Raw genomic sequence first — 18,687 nt, 5'->3', positions numbered from 1 at the left:
GTTATTAATTACCATTTATTTTTCCTTTCATCTAGTCAAACTGAACATATACAAGCACTGAAATCTTTCAAAATAGTATACACAATCATTATTGGAGACATATAATTAATTTAATTGGTGATCAAGTGGTAATTTAGTATAGGATATCTGATTATATTTAAGTAACAGATTTGATACTATATATTAATTATTAACTAATAGATGTGTTGGGATCATGTTAGCTTTTTTAGGTTAGGAGTTGGCTTTACTTAAAGAAAAGGCAAGTACCATTTTTGCTTATTTTTTAATTCATTTACAAATTGCAACTTGTAAGAGCTTTCCATCAATGCTTCTCCTTGGACCCTACCCACAATTACTACCTTAATAATGCATAGTTAACATATGAAAACAACTTAAATCCATAAAATAGTTGAAATAATTATCCAGACAAATATTTTTAACTTATATATATTTATTTATTTATTAAGATGAAAAATATATATTGGTGGTGGAGTCGGTTTTAGATTTGGGACCTATCTTAGTTTTTGTCCATGCTTGGTCTAATCCTAAATTATTTATTTATTTATTCATTCATTATCCACTTGCTATATATATATATGCATCTCTATCAATTAAGAATCAAGTCTTGTTTTATTATTAATACATTTTTACTGTGCTATCTGACTTAATACCAGATTCTTTCAGTTCATCGTGAAAACAACACATAAAGATTTGTGTATTCATCTAATTTTAATTAGTGTTTCTTTTATGTATGTTTAAATTAATTAATTAAGTTCAACTTTATGATAAAATATTTGACTACAATATATTACTTTAAATGGTTCATAAAAAATAAAATGTTCATGAAAAAGATTACACAACAAATTAAAAATAAAAAGGAAAGAAAAACAAAGAAATTAAAAAACTAAACGACTAAACGAAAATAAAAAGACAAGATTACTGAGCACGAATATCTTTCAAGAGGGTAATGAGATCACCCGTCGAGTCCACATTCTTACCAGACCTCACATCAGATAACGTCATTATAATAACAACGTTGTGAATGAACCTGCTTGGTTGTTTATAATTGTCAAAATTGTTCTATTCCTCACTGCCAAATAATATATCAAAAAAATAACAGGAATACAAGTCACAATTTTTTAGACTAGCCAATTTGGCTACTCCACATAAACATCCTATTACCCGTGGTTTTAGTACCATTTTTTTTGTTGAGTTGTTTATATAAAAAAATAAAATTTTAAAAATTGATTTTATATTTTGCACGTGCATCCCACGTAGCATTGACTTCAACTTTGGTAACACATACCGAGCTAACCACAAATTAATCAGGGCTCGTTTATTTTATTTATTTGGATTAAACTTATATTCTGATTCATTATAATTGTTAATTTAAAATTAGTTTTGTTGTAATATAAAATAATAAATACTTAATTATTTGTATTCTACAAATAAAAATAGAACTAGTCAGCTTTACACGTGACAATGCATGCAGATAAGAAAAACCTGTGATTTTGAATCGCCAACGCGCGATGTTATGATAATTAAGCGGTGAGGAAATGAGAATTTTCCAGAAGAATACTGTAATAGTGTGCCATGTGACAAATAAGTTAGCTGCCTTCTCCTCCTTATCTCCTCGTCACCTTCCCATCATCACTATTATCACTTCATTGAATTATTTATTTATTTATTTTATTTTGCATTTTTATTAAAATTGATTTAGTATTTCAAATAAATAACTTTTCATTATCAGTCAATTTAGATATGGGTTGGAATTCAATTATGTGGTCAAAACATAATAAATAATTTATAGAGATAAAAAGTGATTTTTTTTTTATTTTTTTTGTTATAATCAATTTTAAAACCAAACAAATAAATTGAAAAATAGTTATTTCCTTTCTTTAATGGTCTAATTAAAGAAAAAGAAATAAAATATTGAACAAGCCCTAAATAATTTAAGTTTTTATTTTATACAAGTCCTTCAATTTTTTGATTTAGCCATTAGTTTTGGAAATCTTGAGAATAATAAGTAATATTCTTCTGAAATGTATTAAAAAAAATATATAAAAAAACTTGAGATACTTAAATGAAAATAAAAAGAATGAAGAATTGTATTTTGGGCAAGAGTTTAGGGTTTGTTTATAAATATTTAACCATGGTAGTGATATGTCTGAGAATCTAACTAGCGGTGTTTACTCCGACCGTAGTTTAAGAACGTTCACAGAAGGTTCCAAATATATAAATTAACCTTTTAAGAGAGAGAGAATACTAAAATCTAGTCATAGAAACAGTGAGAGAGGGAAGAAGAAGAAGAAGAAGCACACAGCAAACCCCGATTTTCTCTGGCTTGGAGGATAAGTTTTGGCAAATCCGTCGAATCCTAAAGCCGGAGAACTGTCTGAAATCAACATCTTCTGTTTGCCTGTGTTCTTCCATTCGGACATCATTCTTCCAGATCTCGGTAATCTAGTGAGTAATCCGATTCTTTTTCTTTTGCATCTTGTACTGGACAATGTTCTAATTAGGATTCATTCATTCGTTAGATTATGTTTATTGTTCTTCCACTCATTCTGCGGTGGTACAAGCCTTCATTCGCTTGTTTTATATTTACCATTGAAGCGGCGGATTTTGATGTTTATCATGTTTGTGATTAGGTGCTGAATAGGTTTCACAGGATTAGTGTCTAGATTTGCATAAATGTTTCCATTTGCTCGTTTTTCTGAATCGTATCTTCTTATTGATGATCTTGTAGGCCTCCATTTGTGCACATTTATAGTTTGGTGCTTGTTTAAGAGGAGAGAGTGGAAAGCTCTCTCTGGTCTCTTCCTCATATTCAGAGTTTGATTCGCTCCGTTTTTTCCTTGGTCTCTTATGTCTACTGACCTTGAAAACAGCCCTGTTCAGACTCAAATGGCTGTGGCACTTTTCAAGAGTCCGCTTCGAGGTGAGTACCATGGAAACAACAGGATTGAAGGAAAAGCTGTTGGGAGGAGACGCGTATTTGTTCAGACTGAAACCGGATGTGTTTTAGGGATGGAGCTGGATCGAAGTGATAATGTACACACTGTGAAAAGGAGGTTGCAGATTGTCTTCAATGTTCCAACCGACGAGAGTTCACTGACATTCGGAGATATGGTGTTGAAACATGATCTCACTGCTATCAGAAATGATTCCCCTCTTCTGTTAACAAGAAACACCATCCATAGAAGTTCCTCAACTCCTTGTCTCTTTCCAAGTGGAAAAGATCTCCAGCAAAAGGATTGGGGTGGACCAATCGAGATATTAGGGAAACCGAACCAAATATCTCGGATTAAACCACTTGTTAAGGAAATGGTGAAAGCGATCAAGCTGGGAGTGGACCCGCTCCCCGTTCATAGTGGACTCGGAGGAGCCTATTACTTCAGAAACTCCATTGGCGAGAGTGTTGCCATTGTTAAGCCAACAGATGAAGAACCATTTGCCCCGAACAACCCTAAAGGATTTGTGGGCAAATCTCTAGGGAGCCCTGGTCTGAAACCGTCGGTTCGTGTTGGAGAAACTGGCTATAGAGAAGTCGCAGCTTATCTTCTCGACCATGGCCGATTCGCTAATGTGCCCGCCACTGCACTAGTGAAGATCACCCACTCGGTTTTCAACGTTAATGGAAACAAGAACAAACCACCGCTTCACGAAAAGAAGCTCGTTAGCAAGATTGCGTCTATCCAACAATTCGTCCCACACGATTTCGATGCCAGCGATTACGGTACTTCAAGCTTTCCTGTGGCTGCGGTTCATCGCATAGGGATATTAGATGTTAGGATCTTGAACACTGATAGGCATGCTGGAAACCTTCTGGTGAGGAAGCCTGACGGTGTTGGGAGGTTTGTCGGTCAAGTCGAACTCATTCCGATTGATCATGGACTGTGCCTTCCCGAATGTTTGGAGGATCCTTACTTTGAATGGATTCACTGGCCTCAGTCTTCAATTCCGTTTTCTGAAGACGAGCTTAAGTACATAGAAAGCCTAGATCCCATCAGGGACTCTGCACTGTTGAGGAACGAGATTCCGATGATTCGGGAGGCCTGTCTTAAGGTTTTAGTGCTCTGTACGATTTTCTTGAAGGAAGCTGCTGCTTTCGGTCTGTGTCTTGCTGAGATTGGCGAGATGATGAGTAGAGAGTTTCGTAGTGGTGAAGAGGAGCCTAGCGAGCTTGAGTTAGTTTGCCTTGAAGCAAGGAGGAAGCTGATGGAAGAAAGTGAGGTGGCGGTTGAGTTATCAAACGAGTCTGAAGAAGCCGAGGAGTTTCAGTTTGACATGGACTATGATGAAGAGGAATTCGACTTCACCCCTAAAATGTCGGACTTCTTTGAAAGAGCGCCATTACAGTTTAGTGGTCATAATCATTATCCACTTTCTAAGCTGGAGGAAAGTATTGAGGAGGAAGAAGAGGGAGTAGAAGAAGAGGAAAAGGGATTCCCCAATATTTCGAAGCTGTCAATTTCGCTGAAATCTGAATTGTCTTTGGGTGGTGATAAGATGGGGGGGAAGTGTTTGAAGAAGCAGTCTGGAGGAAAAATTCACGTCCCTGCTTCATCATCGACGGGGGATAGGAGGAGTGCGAATGAGCAACTGCCTGCTAGTGCGACTTTTGTGAAGGTAGCAGACATGAATGAGGATGAGTGGTCGGTTTTTCTAGAGAAGTTTCAAGAGCTGTTAGGCCCAGCATTTGCCAAGAGGAAGTCAGTGACGCTAGGTCAGAAACAGAAGCTGAGGCTTGGAACTTCTTGCCAGTTTTGAGATTTGATTACATTTATTGGTAGAAGAAGAAGAAGAAGATGAAGTAGAGGGTTCCAGGTTTGCATGACAGAATTGCAGTCAGGTTCTTAATTTTTTCTTTCTTTATTGGTTTCTTAGTTTAAGTAAGAAGAGTAGGACAACCATCTTGTAAATATTCTTTTAGGCAGATCCTGACTTACTTGAAGTCAATTGTCTTTGATTTGTTGTTCCTTTCAGAACTTCTTGGTGACATCCATGTTGATAAATAATGTAGAATATCCAGAAGAAATGTAGATGTTTTTTTGTAGATAAGTTCAGATTATGGGTTTTATTGATTCCTTCAATTGCTTGGTAAAATGGTTCATTCATTCTTTTGTTTTTCTCTGCAACTTTGTGGTGGTAAAGCAGCAGCAGCAGCTACAGTCCTGCATGAAATCTGATATAATTAAAATTAACTATTATTGATAATGATAATTTTGGTCAATGGTTAAGACTAGTATTATTATAAATAGCTATATATATACTGCATGCCGGACTCTGCCTGCAATTCAACACCCAATACTCTCTTACTGTCATTTTCCAAGTTAAACTTAGCCCTAATCTAATGGCAACCAAATGCTTAATTGGTCTCTGTTGAAAATTTCAAATTTACTGTATGATATGACAATAAGATAACACCAAAAAGAGAAATTCAGAGCATTCATCTTGAAGTTGTCAATGTCAATTTTGCATTTCTATAATAATAAGATAAAACCCAACTTTGTAGGTCACACCTGCAATAATTAATTAACCTTTTCCTTCATTATTAATCTGCCTTTCATATTTTTAGACACAATCAATTCCTCCATCCCTCTTGCTCAGAAGAAGAGAATGGCTTCATTTTCAGTTGAAGATTTTGTAGGAAATGGATCTCTGAAGGAACTTCTCCCAAAGCTATTGGATGATGGCTGGGATGATGTTCCTTCCCTCAAGCTTATGAATGCAGAAGACATGGATTCCATAAATATGACTCAACAACAAAAGGTATTATAATTTCACTTTCTTTTTCTTTTCATAATCACAATTTGTAAGCTTATAGTCTGATGATCATACATAAACAGGATGCTCTGGAAATTCGAAAGTACCTTCATGACCGTGTGTTGATGCAATATAGTGATAAGCTAGAGGCATCGAGACTGTCTCTTCCCGAGCTTCTAAGCCTAGCTACAGGAGATCTCTTATCTCAATTCGGCATGAAGAGGGGCCACATCGCCCGCTTCACAAACCGAGCTGCTTCATGTTCAACAGATCCTTTGCCATCATCGTTCACCCTTCCTTCAAGGAGAAGGGAACCTTCTAGAAAGAACAGCATCATCTCTAACAATTCAATGAAATACCAAAGCATGTCAAAAAGTTCAAAACACGACAGCTCAACTATCGAGCAATCAATAGCCGATCTAAGAACTAACGACGGTCATATCTTTAAAGGTATTGTGTCTTCTGTCCCAGCAGAGTCCAGGGCATGTGGATGCGTGCAACCGCCGCCAGTCGTTGACCAAGTCGCTCCATATTCTTCCATGGAGAACCTTTCTGTTCAGAAGATAACTCCAGAATATAAGATTGGGATTGAGCAGTTAGTCAAGACAAAAGCACCTCCAATGAAGGCCTCTGAATTATGGCGTGATCAGCCTGCTCTTTTCCTTTGTATCCGCAGGCCCGGGTATATTTATATCAACACAAATAATTCTGCATAATCAAAATTCTAATTATCATCTTCTGAAATGAAATGAACAGGTGTATTATGTGTAGAGCCGAGTCGCACCAGCTTTATGCCAGAAAGCCTATATTTGACGCGCTGGGGATTCAATTATTCGTTGTTCTTCACGAACACATAGAAGCTGAGGTATTTTATATAAGATTCTATAGTAAAACTGAATTGGGTGAAATTTGAATGGAAATGGGTGACAGGTGAAAGACTTTTGGCCTAGATACTGGGGTGGTGCGGTCCTTTATGACAAGGGAATGGGATTTTTCAAAGCTCTTGGGGGAGGGAATCTGATGAAGGACAAGTTCATATCGGGTTTTTTGTTTAACAGTCGAGCCCGTGCGAATTACAAACGAGCCAAGGCAATAGGAGTGGAACAGAACTTCAAGGGAGAGGGTGAAATAAAGGGTGGAATATTTATAGTTGGTAAAGGAAGAAGTGGAGTTGCTTACCAGTTCATAGAGAGGAATTTTGGAGACTGGGCACCTCATTCCGAGATCATTGAGATTTGTACGAGGTTGCAGGAGAATCAACCACTAAATTAGTGACAACTTATTTTGAAAGTAAAAATCATCTTTAAAAAGGAAAAAGGTATTGTATTTCACTACATTTGTTTACCAATTTGAACACCTTGTTTACATGTTTGCAAGCAGCCTTGTTGGTTCAAGTTACATATTTCAGGCATAAGAAACAAAAACTCATAATCTCAAAAGCCCATTATATATGTGTAACCTGAGATTTCATCAAACCCCTACTTATGTGCATCATCAATTTTGACAACAATGTCTGTCTTGAGAGGGTCAATATGTCTTGTCAGTTTCATATTTGCAAGATTTTTTTTTCAAAAAAACTTTTGTGGTGCCTGTCTTGAGATGGGTAGTTTTAAATTTCTGAAATATAGAAGTTTGTTCTTTCAATATGTGAAAGTGTGTGTGGTGGGGGGACAGTTGGATTTAGGAATTGTATTTGTCAGTATTTTATGGAAAACAACAATAATGTGGTTTATCAATCATTCATTATAGACAGGTAGAACCCACACCACAATGAAATAAATTATATGCATATCATGAACTATCTCAGCTCAGCTGTATGAATCATTAATCTGATTGGAGTGTGGGACAATTTTAAGTGCCATATATAATTTATTTGCGGGACATCCTTACCAAAAAAGAAAATTGTGGTCCCTTTTTATATGAAAAAAATTAACAACAAAAAAAATCATTTGAAAAAAAAAGAAGGTAATTTGGAAATTTCATTTTTCACAATATATATATATATATATATATATATATATATATATATATATATATATATATATATATATATATATATATATATATATATATATATATATATATATAGTTACATACAAAAGTAATTGTCTTCTTAATTTTCATTCTAGAAGTAGTTTTTATTAAACTTTTATTTTTATATTGTAATAATTATTTAAAAATTAATATTACATATGTATATCTATTAATTTTATATATTCAAGTTTTCATTTTAATTATAACTCAAGTAACTTTAAATATAATATTTTATTCAAATATATAAAAATAAAAATCTTATTTATATAAATAATAAGTACACATATTAAAAAAAAAATTCAAAATAAGTTTGGGGGCAATGAGTTTCAAGCACACCATCAAAGTTAGCTTATTCATTTAAATTATTGTAAAAAATTATTGACAATCAATCTCTGTTTATTAGCCATCACTCTCAAACAGGAAAATGTGTAATACAAGACAAGAAAATTAGTAACAAAAAAAAAATTATTTAACAATATTTATATGTTTTAGTGAAAAAGTTTTATCACACATTTTTATGTTAAAGATTTGTGATTAATTAATTATTTTATTAATAGTTTCGATAAGAAAAAACAAAATATTTAATATATTTACATAACATCTTACCTTTAGAGTAGACGTTAACACTACTATTATTTTTCGTCAAGTTTGAAGATATAAATATTTTTTTTTGATAAATAAATAAATTTGACACTTTAAACCAAGTTCATTGATAAATATAATATTTTTTTTAATTATAATTGTTTGGTTATATTTTCAAATTTACTTTTTGTGAGGTAAGAAATTAATCTGACATGTAATTATGAACACCACTTCAATTTATGTTATTTTAAATGATAATCTAATCCTTTATATTTAATTTCTTAAGACTATTTAATTTCATCCTATTGCAATATATTTTAAAATCCCCGCCTATCATTTTCCAACCTATAACTTATATAATAGCTGACCCTTTGGACCAGAAGATTAACTATAATTCTCAAATTTATAACAGAAAAAACACTCGTATGTTTTACACATTGCCTAGTTAACCTAACTTAGTTGTAGATAAATAAAAGTTTCATATTAATAATTTATATTGCTTAATTAAAGCAGTTAAATTTGAATTGAATCTTGTCGCTCTTTTTCATTCCTCGCGAGGAAGAAAAAATATAGTAAGCTTTAGTAAAAAAAAATTAGACTTTTTTTAGTTAAATTTTTTCTAATAAATCCTTCAATCAAATGTAATTTAGATATGGCAACCACGTTTTATTTTAGACCAACTAGTAAGAGTACCAAGGACCTCTAACATCTGTGATCGGATATCCCATATGCAGGGCTAGATTACCGCCTTGACGTTGCACTAGCTTCATCGTCTCTCTGAACTGCTCTCATCGGAGAATGTACTACTTTTACTACTTGACATCATTGGCTCGACCAATCTTCTAGGGTAAGAGTTTCTCGTGTCTTATCTACTTTTAAGTTACAATATTTTGACATTAAAGTATATTTTTGTGAAGCATGTCAACTTGAAAAATTCAGACTCTCATTTTACTTATCAGATTCGGATGTTTGATGGAAGAATGACGAAACATATCCCAAACTAGGTATGAGTCTACGCTAGTTCAAACGCTGGTTCGACTTAACTTAGGGTCGATCCTTATTTCTATGCACCAATCAAAATGATAATTAATTCATTTTAAGATATAAATTTTCTAAGATTTCTGTCAATTAGATGAGATGCAAAAATAATAAATTGTCATATTTTATCATATAAAATTGAATAATTCGTATAAGCCATTACTAGTAAAATTCTCATAGTTTAGATTCAAATGATTAAAGAACACAAATATATATTTTCAATATCAACTATCATTTATATTTTTTGTATAAGATCTAAAATTTTATCAAAAAATTATTTTATCATTAATTTACATAATTCATCTTTATTCAAATGAAAATAAAATCAATCACCTTTTTCTTTGACAATTTAAAAAAAAATAACTATAATTGTGATTGTGTTAAAATATCTAAGTTAAAATATTCAGTATCTAAGAGATAAAAAATTACATATTAGATTTTTATTTAAAAAATCTTAAATTGAAGTAGATAATGAACATGTGATAACTTCTTAAATAAAAAAAAATCTTTAAACTTGGACTCGTTGTTTTTTTATACTTCCAACAAAAATAGACTTCATATTTAATCAGAAAACAAGTAAAATTTTAAAATTTGTTTAAACTCAATACTAACACTAAAGTTCAATAAGGAGTTGCAAAAAGTAGCTTTGGATTTGCATCAGGCTTTTTTATTTTCTTTTAAAAAAGTTGCTTGTTGTTGCAAAAAATAATATAGATGCTGCAAACGGTTAGTTACTTTTTTTTAGTGATATGCATCAAAATTTATGATTCTCATATTTTATTAACAATAAAAGCAATGTTAGTCTTTCATATGATTTTCAAACCATTTTTTGTTCGAGAAGATAACTCTTCTCATTAATTAATTTAATCACAAAAATCACAATTAAATAGGAAAATACTATTAAAAACATTTATAGTTCAAATTATGACACAAATGCTCATAAATTATTCGAAAATAACTCAAATCTATAACAAAAATATCATCAATAGTAATCACCAATTAATATGAACTTAAAACTTTTAACCACAATAAAAAACCTCACTCACCACCCTCAATTAATAGTTTATATTTGTGTGAAGTTTTATACTTTTATTTACTCCATACATGGTTGAGTCTTTTAATGCATTTAACATTTTCATGTGTTAAATTTTTCATCAAAATTATTTTTTCCATCAGTATGACACAGTTTAAAATGTACATGTTTATTGACAATATTCTTTTAATTCAATAATAAATTGAGACTTTATACACCTAGCAGTATGTATGTATGTATGTATAAGATTAAAGATTTGATACCATGCTCCAAATTTAGGCTTGTTTGGATCGAGGTATTGTTATAACTTGAATTATTTAAAAATAATGATTGGAAATAATTTTAAAGAGAAATATAAATTTTTTGATTAAAAAATCTAAATATAATAATGTAATTGAAGAGACGAAAAAGAAAAATATTTTTTATATTTCAGTTATTTAAATAACTAAAAACTAAATAAGGTCTTAGACACTGGATTAATCCAATTTAAGGTAACTTCTGAATAAATAAGGTACAATTCACACTAAGAGTCATTAAAAAAAAACTATTATTTTTGTAAAGACTACTAAAATTATAACAACTTGAGTTGAACATGAAACAATATTTTCATAAGCTTTATTCTTTAAAATCAACCAGCTACGTAAATTCAGCTATATATTGTCTTGTTTCTGCACATCTGTCAATTTTAAATCAATAATTTATTTATTTTTATAATAATTTTCAATATAAAATTGAGTTTAAAAAAACTAAATTATTCTCTGAAAAGCACAACACTAGCTGTTTGCAAATTGCAATTCCCCTCATAATTATTGGAGATCATGGGGACTTAAGGACTAACCTGCGCTAGCTATAAAACCCTTTTTATTTTATTTTATATTTCGGGTCCCACTTCCTTCCCCATTAAATTGCTTTATTTATTTCTTCTATATGATATAACAAATAAATTGTTTCATGTCGTGCTCGTGAGCGTCATAAATAAAAGATGAATACACGTACTCTCACAAATAAATTAAATATATATATATATATATATATATATATATATATATATATATATATATATATATATATATATATATATATATATAAATGATAGTAGTTGTAGTAAGTAGGAACATATAAATTTAAATTATTCTCTCACAGCTCAGCTCAAAATTAACGTTGTACTATAATATATATATATATATTTTTAATTATTATTTACATGGACGAATTTAATGAAAAAAATTTAGGATTGCTTAAAAAAATAACGAGAAATTATGAATAAAATTAGACTAGATAAATATAAGTTTTATATATTTTTTTTAAAAAAATTAGATGAAAAATAGTGTATTAAATTAAATTTTTTAAAAATTATGAAGTAATGTCACATTTATACCCTACCTCTATATAAATAATTTTTTTTTTCGGGATGATCAACTTGATTATTTATAAGCAGGTTGTTTCAGTAAAATTTTTTTATTCTTCTATTTAGAAAAAATTATATATAAGAATATTATAAATATAAAAGTGAAACAATTGATGCCTTAATTATATTTTAGATACCAAAAAATCTAAAGATGATTGTGCTCTAATTTTGTTTCCCTTTACTAATATAATGTAATTATGAAAATAAAAGAATAAATTATAACAAAATAAATGCAATAAAAGACAATAAAATAATAATAGAACTTGAAATGGAATTAAAATGATGAGAATGATAGGACCAATCATGGATGAAATGGAGTTAAGAGTAAGCCATAAGCCACAAAACAAAAAAATCAAAATAAAAACAAAAACAGAAAAATAAAAAATAAAAAATAAAAATAAGATATTATGGCTCGTGAGTGAATTGCAAGGTTGACCTGTTGTGCGCACTGTATGCGCGCGGCTCAAGTTAGCACATTCTTCTTTATTGGATCTTTCAAACAGAACCAGAAAAAAAAAGAAAGTCTCTTCATATTTTATTTATTATTATGAATGAATCGACTTCTTCAATAACTGGCGAAAATGGAAAGACTCTCCCTGTTATATATAACCACGTTTCATCATTTCTAACGATGATGATGATGATGATGATGATGATGATGGATTGAAGATTGAAATATCTTTCCTCAACCAGATGGATTTCCGAGGTAATTCTTTCTACTCAATTTTCAACTAATTATTATTATGCAATTCTGATGAAAATAGGGTTTAAGACTGGAAGTTTGATTTGAATCTCTAATTATGTATGTTGAGACTGAGACGACTTTGTTTTACCTTTAAGTCTTTTTGTTCCTGATGATGATGAGATCTTCTTGGAGATGTTTTTATTAAGCTTCATTTTGAGTTTGAAATCGATGGATTGATTACAGATGAAGAAGTTGTTGTGAGATCTGGACCGATGGAAGCAGCTGAGATAGGGAACGCTACGGAAGTTCTTACTAGAGTAGACATAGACTTAGACTGCTCCGGCGAGAAATTGAGTAATTTAGACATGCTTTTGATGCACGTTTTGTCTAGCGAAAATGACCTGGAGGCCATGGCTTTGGATAATGAGGACGGATTTGTGGAGAAGGCACTGTTGTTTGATCTTCTATCTGGCATTTTGGAATCCGAAGTCAATGAGCTATCGGATTTCCTTGATGTTATACAGGAATTGGTTTTCGATGCCAGACAGAAGATTTCGATATTGTTTGAACATGAAAGAGATTTGTTTTTCACTATGGAAGATAAGTTGAAACAGTCGCAAGATCAGGTCGACGAGATTAAGAAACAATCTGCTAAGTTGCAGAAAACATCCTTAACTTTTAAGAACAATGACTGCAAGACTGTTGATATGGATAATAAACCGAAAATGCAGACAATTGAACAGAAAAGGCATATCCTGAGGATGTTGGAGAAATCCATAGCAAGAGAGATTGATCTCGAGAAGAAGCTGACTGAATCGAAACAAAACGAAGAAGATCTCAAGCTGAAGATACGATTAACACAACGAGTGGTTCTTTTCATGGAGGAAACTACAGAAGTCGTTTGGGGAAGGTTTCTGGAGTCGGATATCGCTAGAGAAGTGCTAATGGGAATCTCAAAGGAAGTCGTTGGACGGCTTCAAATTACCCAATTCACCTTGAATAATCTGATGAAACGGGAAGATAATTCCAAATCCGATCTCCAAGTTTCGTTGGAAAAGATTAAAGACAGAGAATCCGCTCTGTTAAAGCTCGAGAGCCACAATTCCGAGCTTGTTGTAGAGAATTCTAAAGTGAAGTTGCTTGAAGAACGGTTAAGAGAATCCGAGTTGCAGCTGAAGAACACAAAAGCCTCTAACGAAGAACATCTAGAACAGATGAGGGAAATGGAGAATCTAATTGATTCCTTGAAAGAAAATTTAGACATTATAGAAAGTAGAGCAGAGAGTGCAGAGACAAAAGTTGTGCAGTTAACCGAAACCAATGTGGAACTCAGCGAAGAGACGAGTTTTCTCAAGAACGAACAAGATAACAATACGAAAAAGACAAGCTCCCTTGAGAAACAAGTAAGGAAATTGGAGAATCAGCTACAACAGGCGAAAGCATCATTTGAAGCTGGTCAAGAACAGCAAAACATGCTGTACGCAGCTATATGGGATATGGAAACATTAATCGAGGAGCTGAAATCTAAGGTTTCAAAATCCGAAATCAAGTCTGATAATGCAGAAGAGGAATGCACTGTTTTATCTGAAACTAATTTACGTCTTAACAATGAACTGACTTTCTTGAGGACTAAAGTAGAAAACTTGGAGACTTCACTTGAGCAAGCTAATGAAGCAAAAGTTGAAGCCTCAAAGGAAATCAATTTGAGCAGTAAATTTATTAAGGACATGGTCACACAGATAGCCTTCGAAAGAGAGCGAATAAAGAAACAGGTTTCTTATAAATAAACTTCAAATCTTCTATTTTAGTGGTGAACTGAAATGATGTATTCCTAATATTTTCTTGTGGCAGTTATCTTCTTTAACAACAGCGAATACGATGTTGGTTGAAAAGTTGAGTAAATCGATAGGAGCCGAAACATCATATGCAGAAGAAGTTGAGGCAGGTGCATATATGATTTACTTTTTTTGCGCTTTTATAGCATAAAAGAAAGGTGGAAGTTTGTATAATGTAATTTCTATTATCTAGGAGGATGAAACAAGAAATGGAACAACAGATCAATTTAAGGATAAGGACGACGCCCAGGAATCTTCTTCATCTATGGAATTGAAGGTGGCGAAAGTGGCGTCAGCAGGGCAACAGATGTATGTATTTGTGGCAATAGTAATGTTAATGCTGTCGATCCTGGCGACTTATTTGGTTCAGAAGAGATCGTTCAACCCTTTGGATGTTGAAGAATAACATTTTCAGACACATCTCGATGAATATATTTGTAGCAGTCATTTGTTTTTTATTTGTTTGATTGATTTAGCTAGTGTGGTATTGTGTGTATATACATAATCCATTATTTTCTGTTCTCTCAGGAGAGAACAAGGGTGTGTTTTTTTGAAAATATTATGTTCATTGTTGATTGTTTTGGTTTTAAATATATGATCTCATTTGGATTCAAATAGGTTGTGTATCATACTTTTACAATTGGACCCATTGTATATATAGTATCACCAACAGTCCAAACAAGAGCACGAACCATTCCCAAAGTAATGAAACCGGCTAGAATCCCTAACAATTATATCTCGTCCATAGATACCCGAAAATATCTTGAATGAAGAATGACAATCGCCACATATTCTCAAATTCTTAATCACCCGAATTGTCGTCCCAGGTCTAGTGCTAACGAATCCAAATGCAACTGCCAATTTCTCGCTGTGATGACCCAATGATATCTGCTTCGTTTCTTCATCTTCTATATCCAGCAAAACCTGGTCAGTCTCATGCTCGTGTCCAGCTTCCTTCAACCTTTTTCCCATCTCATGAACCATTTCATAAATTTCTTTCTTCCGTTCATGCCTTACATCTCCAGCTATAAATTCATGCACAATCCCATCCACTTCAATCGAGCTACAACCAGGTCGAGTCTTTAAACCTCTGTCCAACACATCTTTCCTCAACCTATGAACTTGATCCCATCGATTTCCAATCGCATACATATTCGACAAAAGAACATAATTCGCATGATCATCCGGGTCTTCCTTAATAAGTCGAATCCCAACTTCTTCACCCATTTCAAACTCCTTGTGCGTTTTACAAGCACTTAATAAAGCTTTCCACATCACAACATCAGGTTCCATGGGCATTTCCTCCATGATCGCCTTCACTTCATCGAACAAACCAGCACGACCCAACAGATCAACCATACAACCATAATGTACTATATCTGGTATAACCCCGTGTTTTGTTTTCATCTCGTTGAAATACTTATACCCCAGTTCGACCAGTCCTCCATGGCTGCACGCTTTCAGTACGCAGGCAAAGGTAATTGCGTCTGGTCGAATATCCATCTCGGAGAAGAGATCGATAGCCTCCGAGGATCTAGCGTTTGCAGCCAGACAACCAATCATGGAATTCCAAATGTCTAAATTCTTTTCCGACGTCTCTTTGAATGCCTGAACTGCTCCGTCTAGATAACCGCACTTTGAGTACATGTTAACGAGGGCAGATCCTAAGTTGCCGTCAATTTCCATTCTTTGCTTCTTAATATACATATGAAGCCACTTCCCTAACGAGAGGGAACCCGAATGGGCGACTGCTGTTAGAACGCTGATTAACGTCACCTTGTCTGGTTTTTCTTCTCCTTCATCTTGCATTCTTCTAAACAACCGAACAGCTTCTATATACATACTTTTCTTAACAGAGTATGAAATCATTGTATTCCAAGACACTGTATCTCTGCAAGGCATTGAATCAAACATGTGATAAAGCGATAAACTATCTCCATCACCAGCGTATACCTCCAGCATTGTGTTCCAACTAACAATATCCAACTCAGGACTTCTATCGAACACCTTACGTGCATCAGTAACTGATCTAGACACGGCATAGAAATGAATCAGCTTGTTACGAACGAATAACCCAGATTCGTTCCCCAATTTAATAATCTGGGCATGAATTTGCTTTCCTATATCTGAAAGTGACAACTCAGTGCACACTTTAAGGATTAACGTGAAAGTGTAATCATCAGGCAGTACAGAATTGGATAACATGGAAATGTAAATTGAAATTGCTTTCTGGGGTTGTTTCCTTTTAGTGTTACCTCTAATGAGAGTGTTCCATGCGAAAGTGGAAGGTTCCTTCATAGATAATACGATTCTTTCGGCATCCTGAAGGTTTCCGTGGTCGGAAATGGAGTAGATTTCGGCTAAGCGGCTGAGAGGATAAGATTCAGATAATTGGGAGGTTTTGACCATAAGAGCGTGAACTTGCTTGGCGTGTTGAATAGTAGTTGAAAGGCTTAAAAGAGAGGAAACATTGATGCTTAAAGATGGCTTCTTTGTTTGCTCTGCAATGGATATGGCCGTAGGAAGGCCTTGCAACGATAACGCCATTTTAGATTCAATCTCTGTATTATCTGTTCCCAATCTTATAACTGAGTAATAATATTAAAAATTCCATAAATAAATTAAAAATCAAGTAGAATATCATTATGGGATGATTTTTTTTTTAAAATCTAAAAAAATCTATTAAATTTATAATAGTTTAAACGTTTATGTGTGTGGTGATTCGGGTTAATTTGTACCATTAAGATATTATTTAAATAATTATATAAGTAATTTTAATATGAGGAGTGATAGAGAGAGAATTTTGTGAGAGAATTTGGTGAAGGAATAAATTGTCATCACTTTGGTTGGAAAATGTAAAAGTGGGAGGAAAGAGAGAAAAAAGAGAAATTATTTAATTTTGTCAGCAAATAAGATTATGTCAAGTCATTCTCTCACTTAATCATTTCTCTTTTAATATTAAATAAAATAATTATTGGTTTCTTATATTCATACTTTGTAATTAATTTTTAATATAATATATAGTTAATTTATTATAATTGAATAATTTTAAATTAATAATCTTGAAAGTAATATTATATAGTTTGATAGTATATAAATTAACCAATGTAATAAATTATATAACTTATCATTTATATAATAAAATAAATTTATAACGTTTTTAAATAAAACTAGCATTTAGCCCGTGCATTTGCACGAGTAATAAAATAAAAACCGTGAGTGAAAAAAATTACGGATAACATTTTTTATTTTATTTTTAATCGTTTTAAGTTTATGGGTGGTCAACACACAATCCGACCCAAGTATCAATTTACTCAACATCATTATATATTAGTTAGTTAAAAAGTTGAACTTATATTAATATTAAAACGTCCCGCGTTTATCAAATTTGGTGTTGAATTTAAAATATAAAGTCTTTGTAGCCTAGTTGGTTAAAGAGTTGTACTTGTTTTTGTTAGATTGCAAGTTCGAAACATACCTCTAGCATTTTTAATTTTATTTTTAACCGTTTTAAATTTAAAAGCGGGTCAACCCACAATTCGACCCAAGTATCCAAATTAACCACAACTCTCGACCCGACAATCCAGACACTTTAAAAATTAAGCATAATTATATATATATAGATAACAAAAATAATTAAACAAGATAATATGTTATTATGGTTATTTAATTAAGAAAAATGATTGCATGAATAAATTTGGAAAAGAGGATGAGTTGATAGTTGATATCACTTAGAGCATCTCCAATAGTGCTGCAAACGCATACCCAAAATGGGTTTTCTCCTCCAACCGAACTGCAAAACCAAACCCAAAATGAGATTTCTCATTTTCCCTCTTCAAAAAACCCAAATATGCGTTGCTACTGTTCACAAACGCATATATATATTTTTTTTTTGCATTTTAGCCCTTTAACTTTTACTTAATTAATTTTATATATTAAACTTACTTATATAATTTATTTATATTTTAATTTATTTATATTTTAATTTGTTTATATGTTTTATTTATTTATATGTTTTATTTATTTATATTTTATTTTTATCTTATATTTTATATTAAGTTTATTTATATAATTATTAATTTAATTTATATAATATTTTTTATATAACATAAATTTATAATATAATTAAAAAATTTATAATAATATTAAAAAAAATATTTTAATATATATATATATATTATATATATTATTTTAATAAATTTTTATAATTAATTTATATTTAAGTTTAAAATATTTGGATGATATTATAATATTGTGGTGTAATTTATAAGTTTGTAAAAGATATGGGTGATATTAAAAAGTT

General features: G+C 32.0%; 4 protein-coding genes across 6 annotated transcripts; 3 read left to right on the top strand and 1 right to left on the bottom strand.

Annotated features, from left to right (window-relative positions):
• Positions 1 to 2,280: 2,280 nt before the first annotated feature.
• LOC124928231 (phosphatidylinositol 4-kinase gamma 7-like) lies at positions 2,281 to 5,096 on the top strand. Its single transcript, XM_047468764.1, has 2 exons — positions 2,281 to 2,466; positions 2,750 to 5,096. Exon 2 carries the CDS (start codon positions 2,869 to 2,871, stop codon positions 4,771 to 4,773), a length of 1,905 nt encoding a protein of 634 aa, XP_047324720.1. The 5' UTR covers positions 2,281 to 2,466; positions 2,750 to 2,868; the 3' UTR covers positions 4,774 to 5,096.
• A 146-nt stretch (positions 5,097 to 5,242) lies between these two features.
• On the top strand, positions 5,243 to 7,300 carry LOC124928232 (thioredoxin-like protein AAED1, chloroplastic). Its single transcript, XM_047468765.1, has 4 exons — positions 5,243 to 5,775; positions 5,853 to 6,451; positions 6,526 to 6,634; positions 6,700 to 7,300. The coding sequence occupies exons 1-4, from the start codon at positions 5,623 to 5,625 to the stop codon at positions 7,039 to 7,041; spliced, it is 1,203 nt and encodes a 400-aa protein (XP_047324721.1). The 5' UTR covers positions 5,243 to 5,622; the 3' UTR covers positions 7,042 to 7,300.
• A 5,102-nt stretch (positions 7,301 to 12,402) lies between these two features.
• Positions 12,403 to 14,956, top strand: LOC124924081 (WPP domain-interacting tail-anchored protein 2). Of its 2 annotated transcripts, none has more exons than XM_047464132.1 (4): positions 12,403 to 12,570; positions 12,793 to 14,321; positions 14,401 to 14,490; positions 14,578 to 14,956. In XM_047464132.1, exons 1-4 carry the CDS (start codon positions 12,558 to 12,560, stop codon positions 14,788 to 14,790), a joined length of 1,845 nt encoding a protein of 614 aa, XP_047320088.1. In that variant the 5' UTR covers positions 12,403 to 12,557; the 3' UTR covers positions 14,791 to 14,956. The 2 variants fall into 2 exon arrangements, with proteins under 2 accessions (XP_047320088.1, XP_047320089.1); XM_047464133.1 differs by having other exon boundaries at positions 14,401 to 14,494; positions 14,578 to 14,779.
• On the bottom strand, positions 14,877 to 16,937 carry LOC124924080 (pentatricopeptide repeat-containing protein At5g66520-like). 2 transcript variants are annotated; one of them, XM_047464131.1, is made up of 2 exons: positions 16,640 to 16,937; positions 14,877 to 16,510 (listed from the first exon to the last, which is right to left on the bottom strand). In XM_047464131.1, exons 1-2 carry the CDS (start codon positions 16,929 to 16,931, stop codon positions 15,048 to 15,050), a joined length of 1,755 nt encoding a protein of 584 aa, XP_047320087.1. In that variant the 5' UTR covers positions 16,932 to 16,937; the 3' UTR covers positions 14,877 to 15,047. The 2 variants fall into 2 exon arrangements, with proteins under 2 accessions (XP_047320087.1, XP_047320086.1); XM_047464130.1 differs by having other exon boundaries at positions 14,877 to 16,937.
• Positions 16,938 to 18,687: the final 1,750 nt, after the last annotated feature.

This window comes from Impatiens glandulifera, chromosome 2 (assembly GCF_907164915.1).
Source record: "Impatiens glandulifera chromosome 2, dImpGla2.1, whole genome shotgun sequence".
Taxonomy (NCBI): domain Eukaryota; kingdom Viridiplantae; phylum Streptophyta; class Magnoliopsida; order Ericales; family Balsaminaceae; genus Impatiens; species Impatiens glandulifera.
The sequence above is the reverse complement of the archived record's forward strand: the minus strand, read 5'-3'. Positions and strand labels throughout refer to the sequence as shown.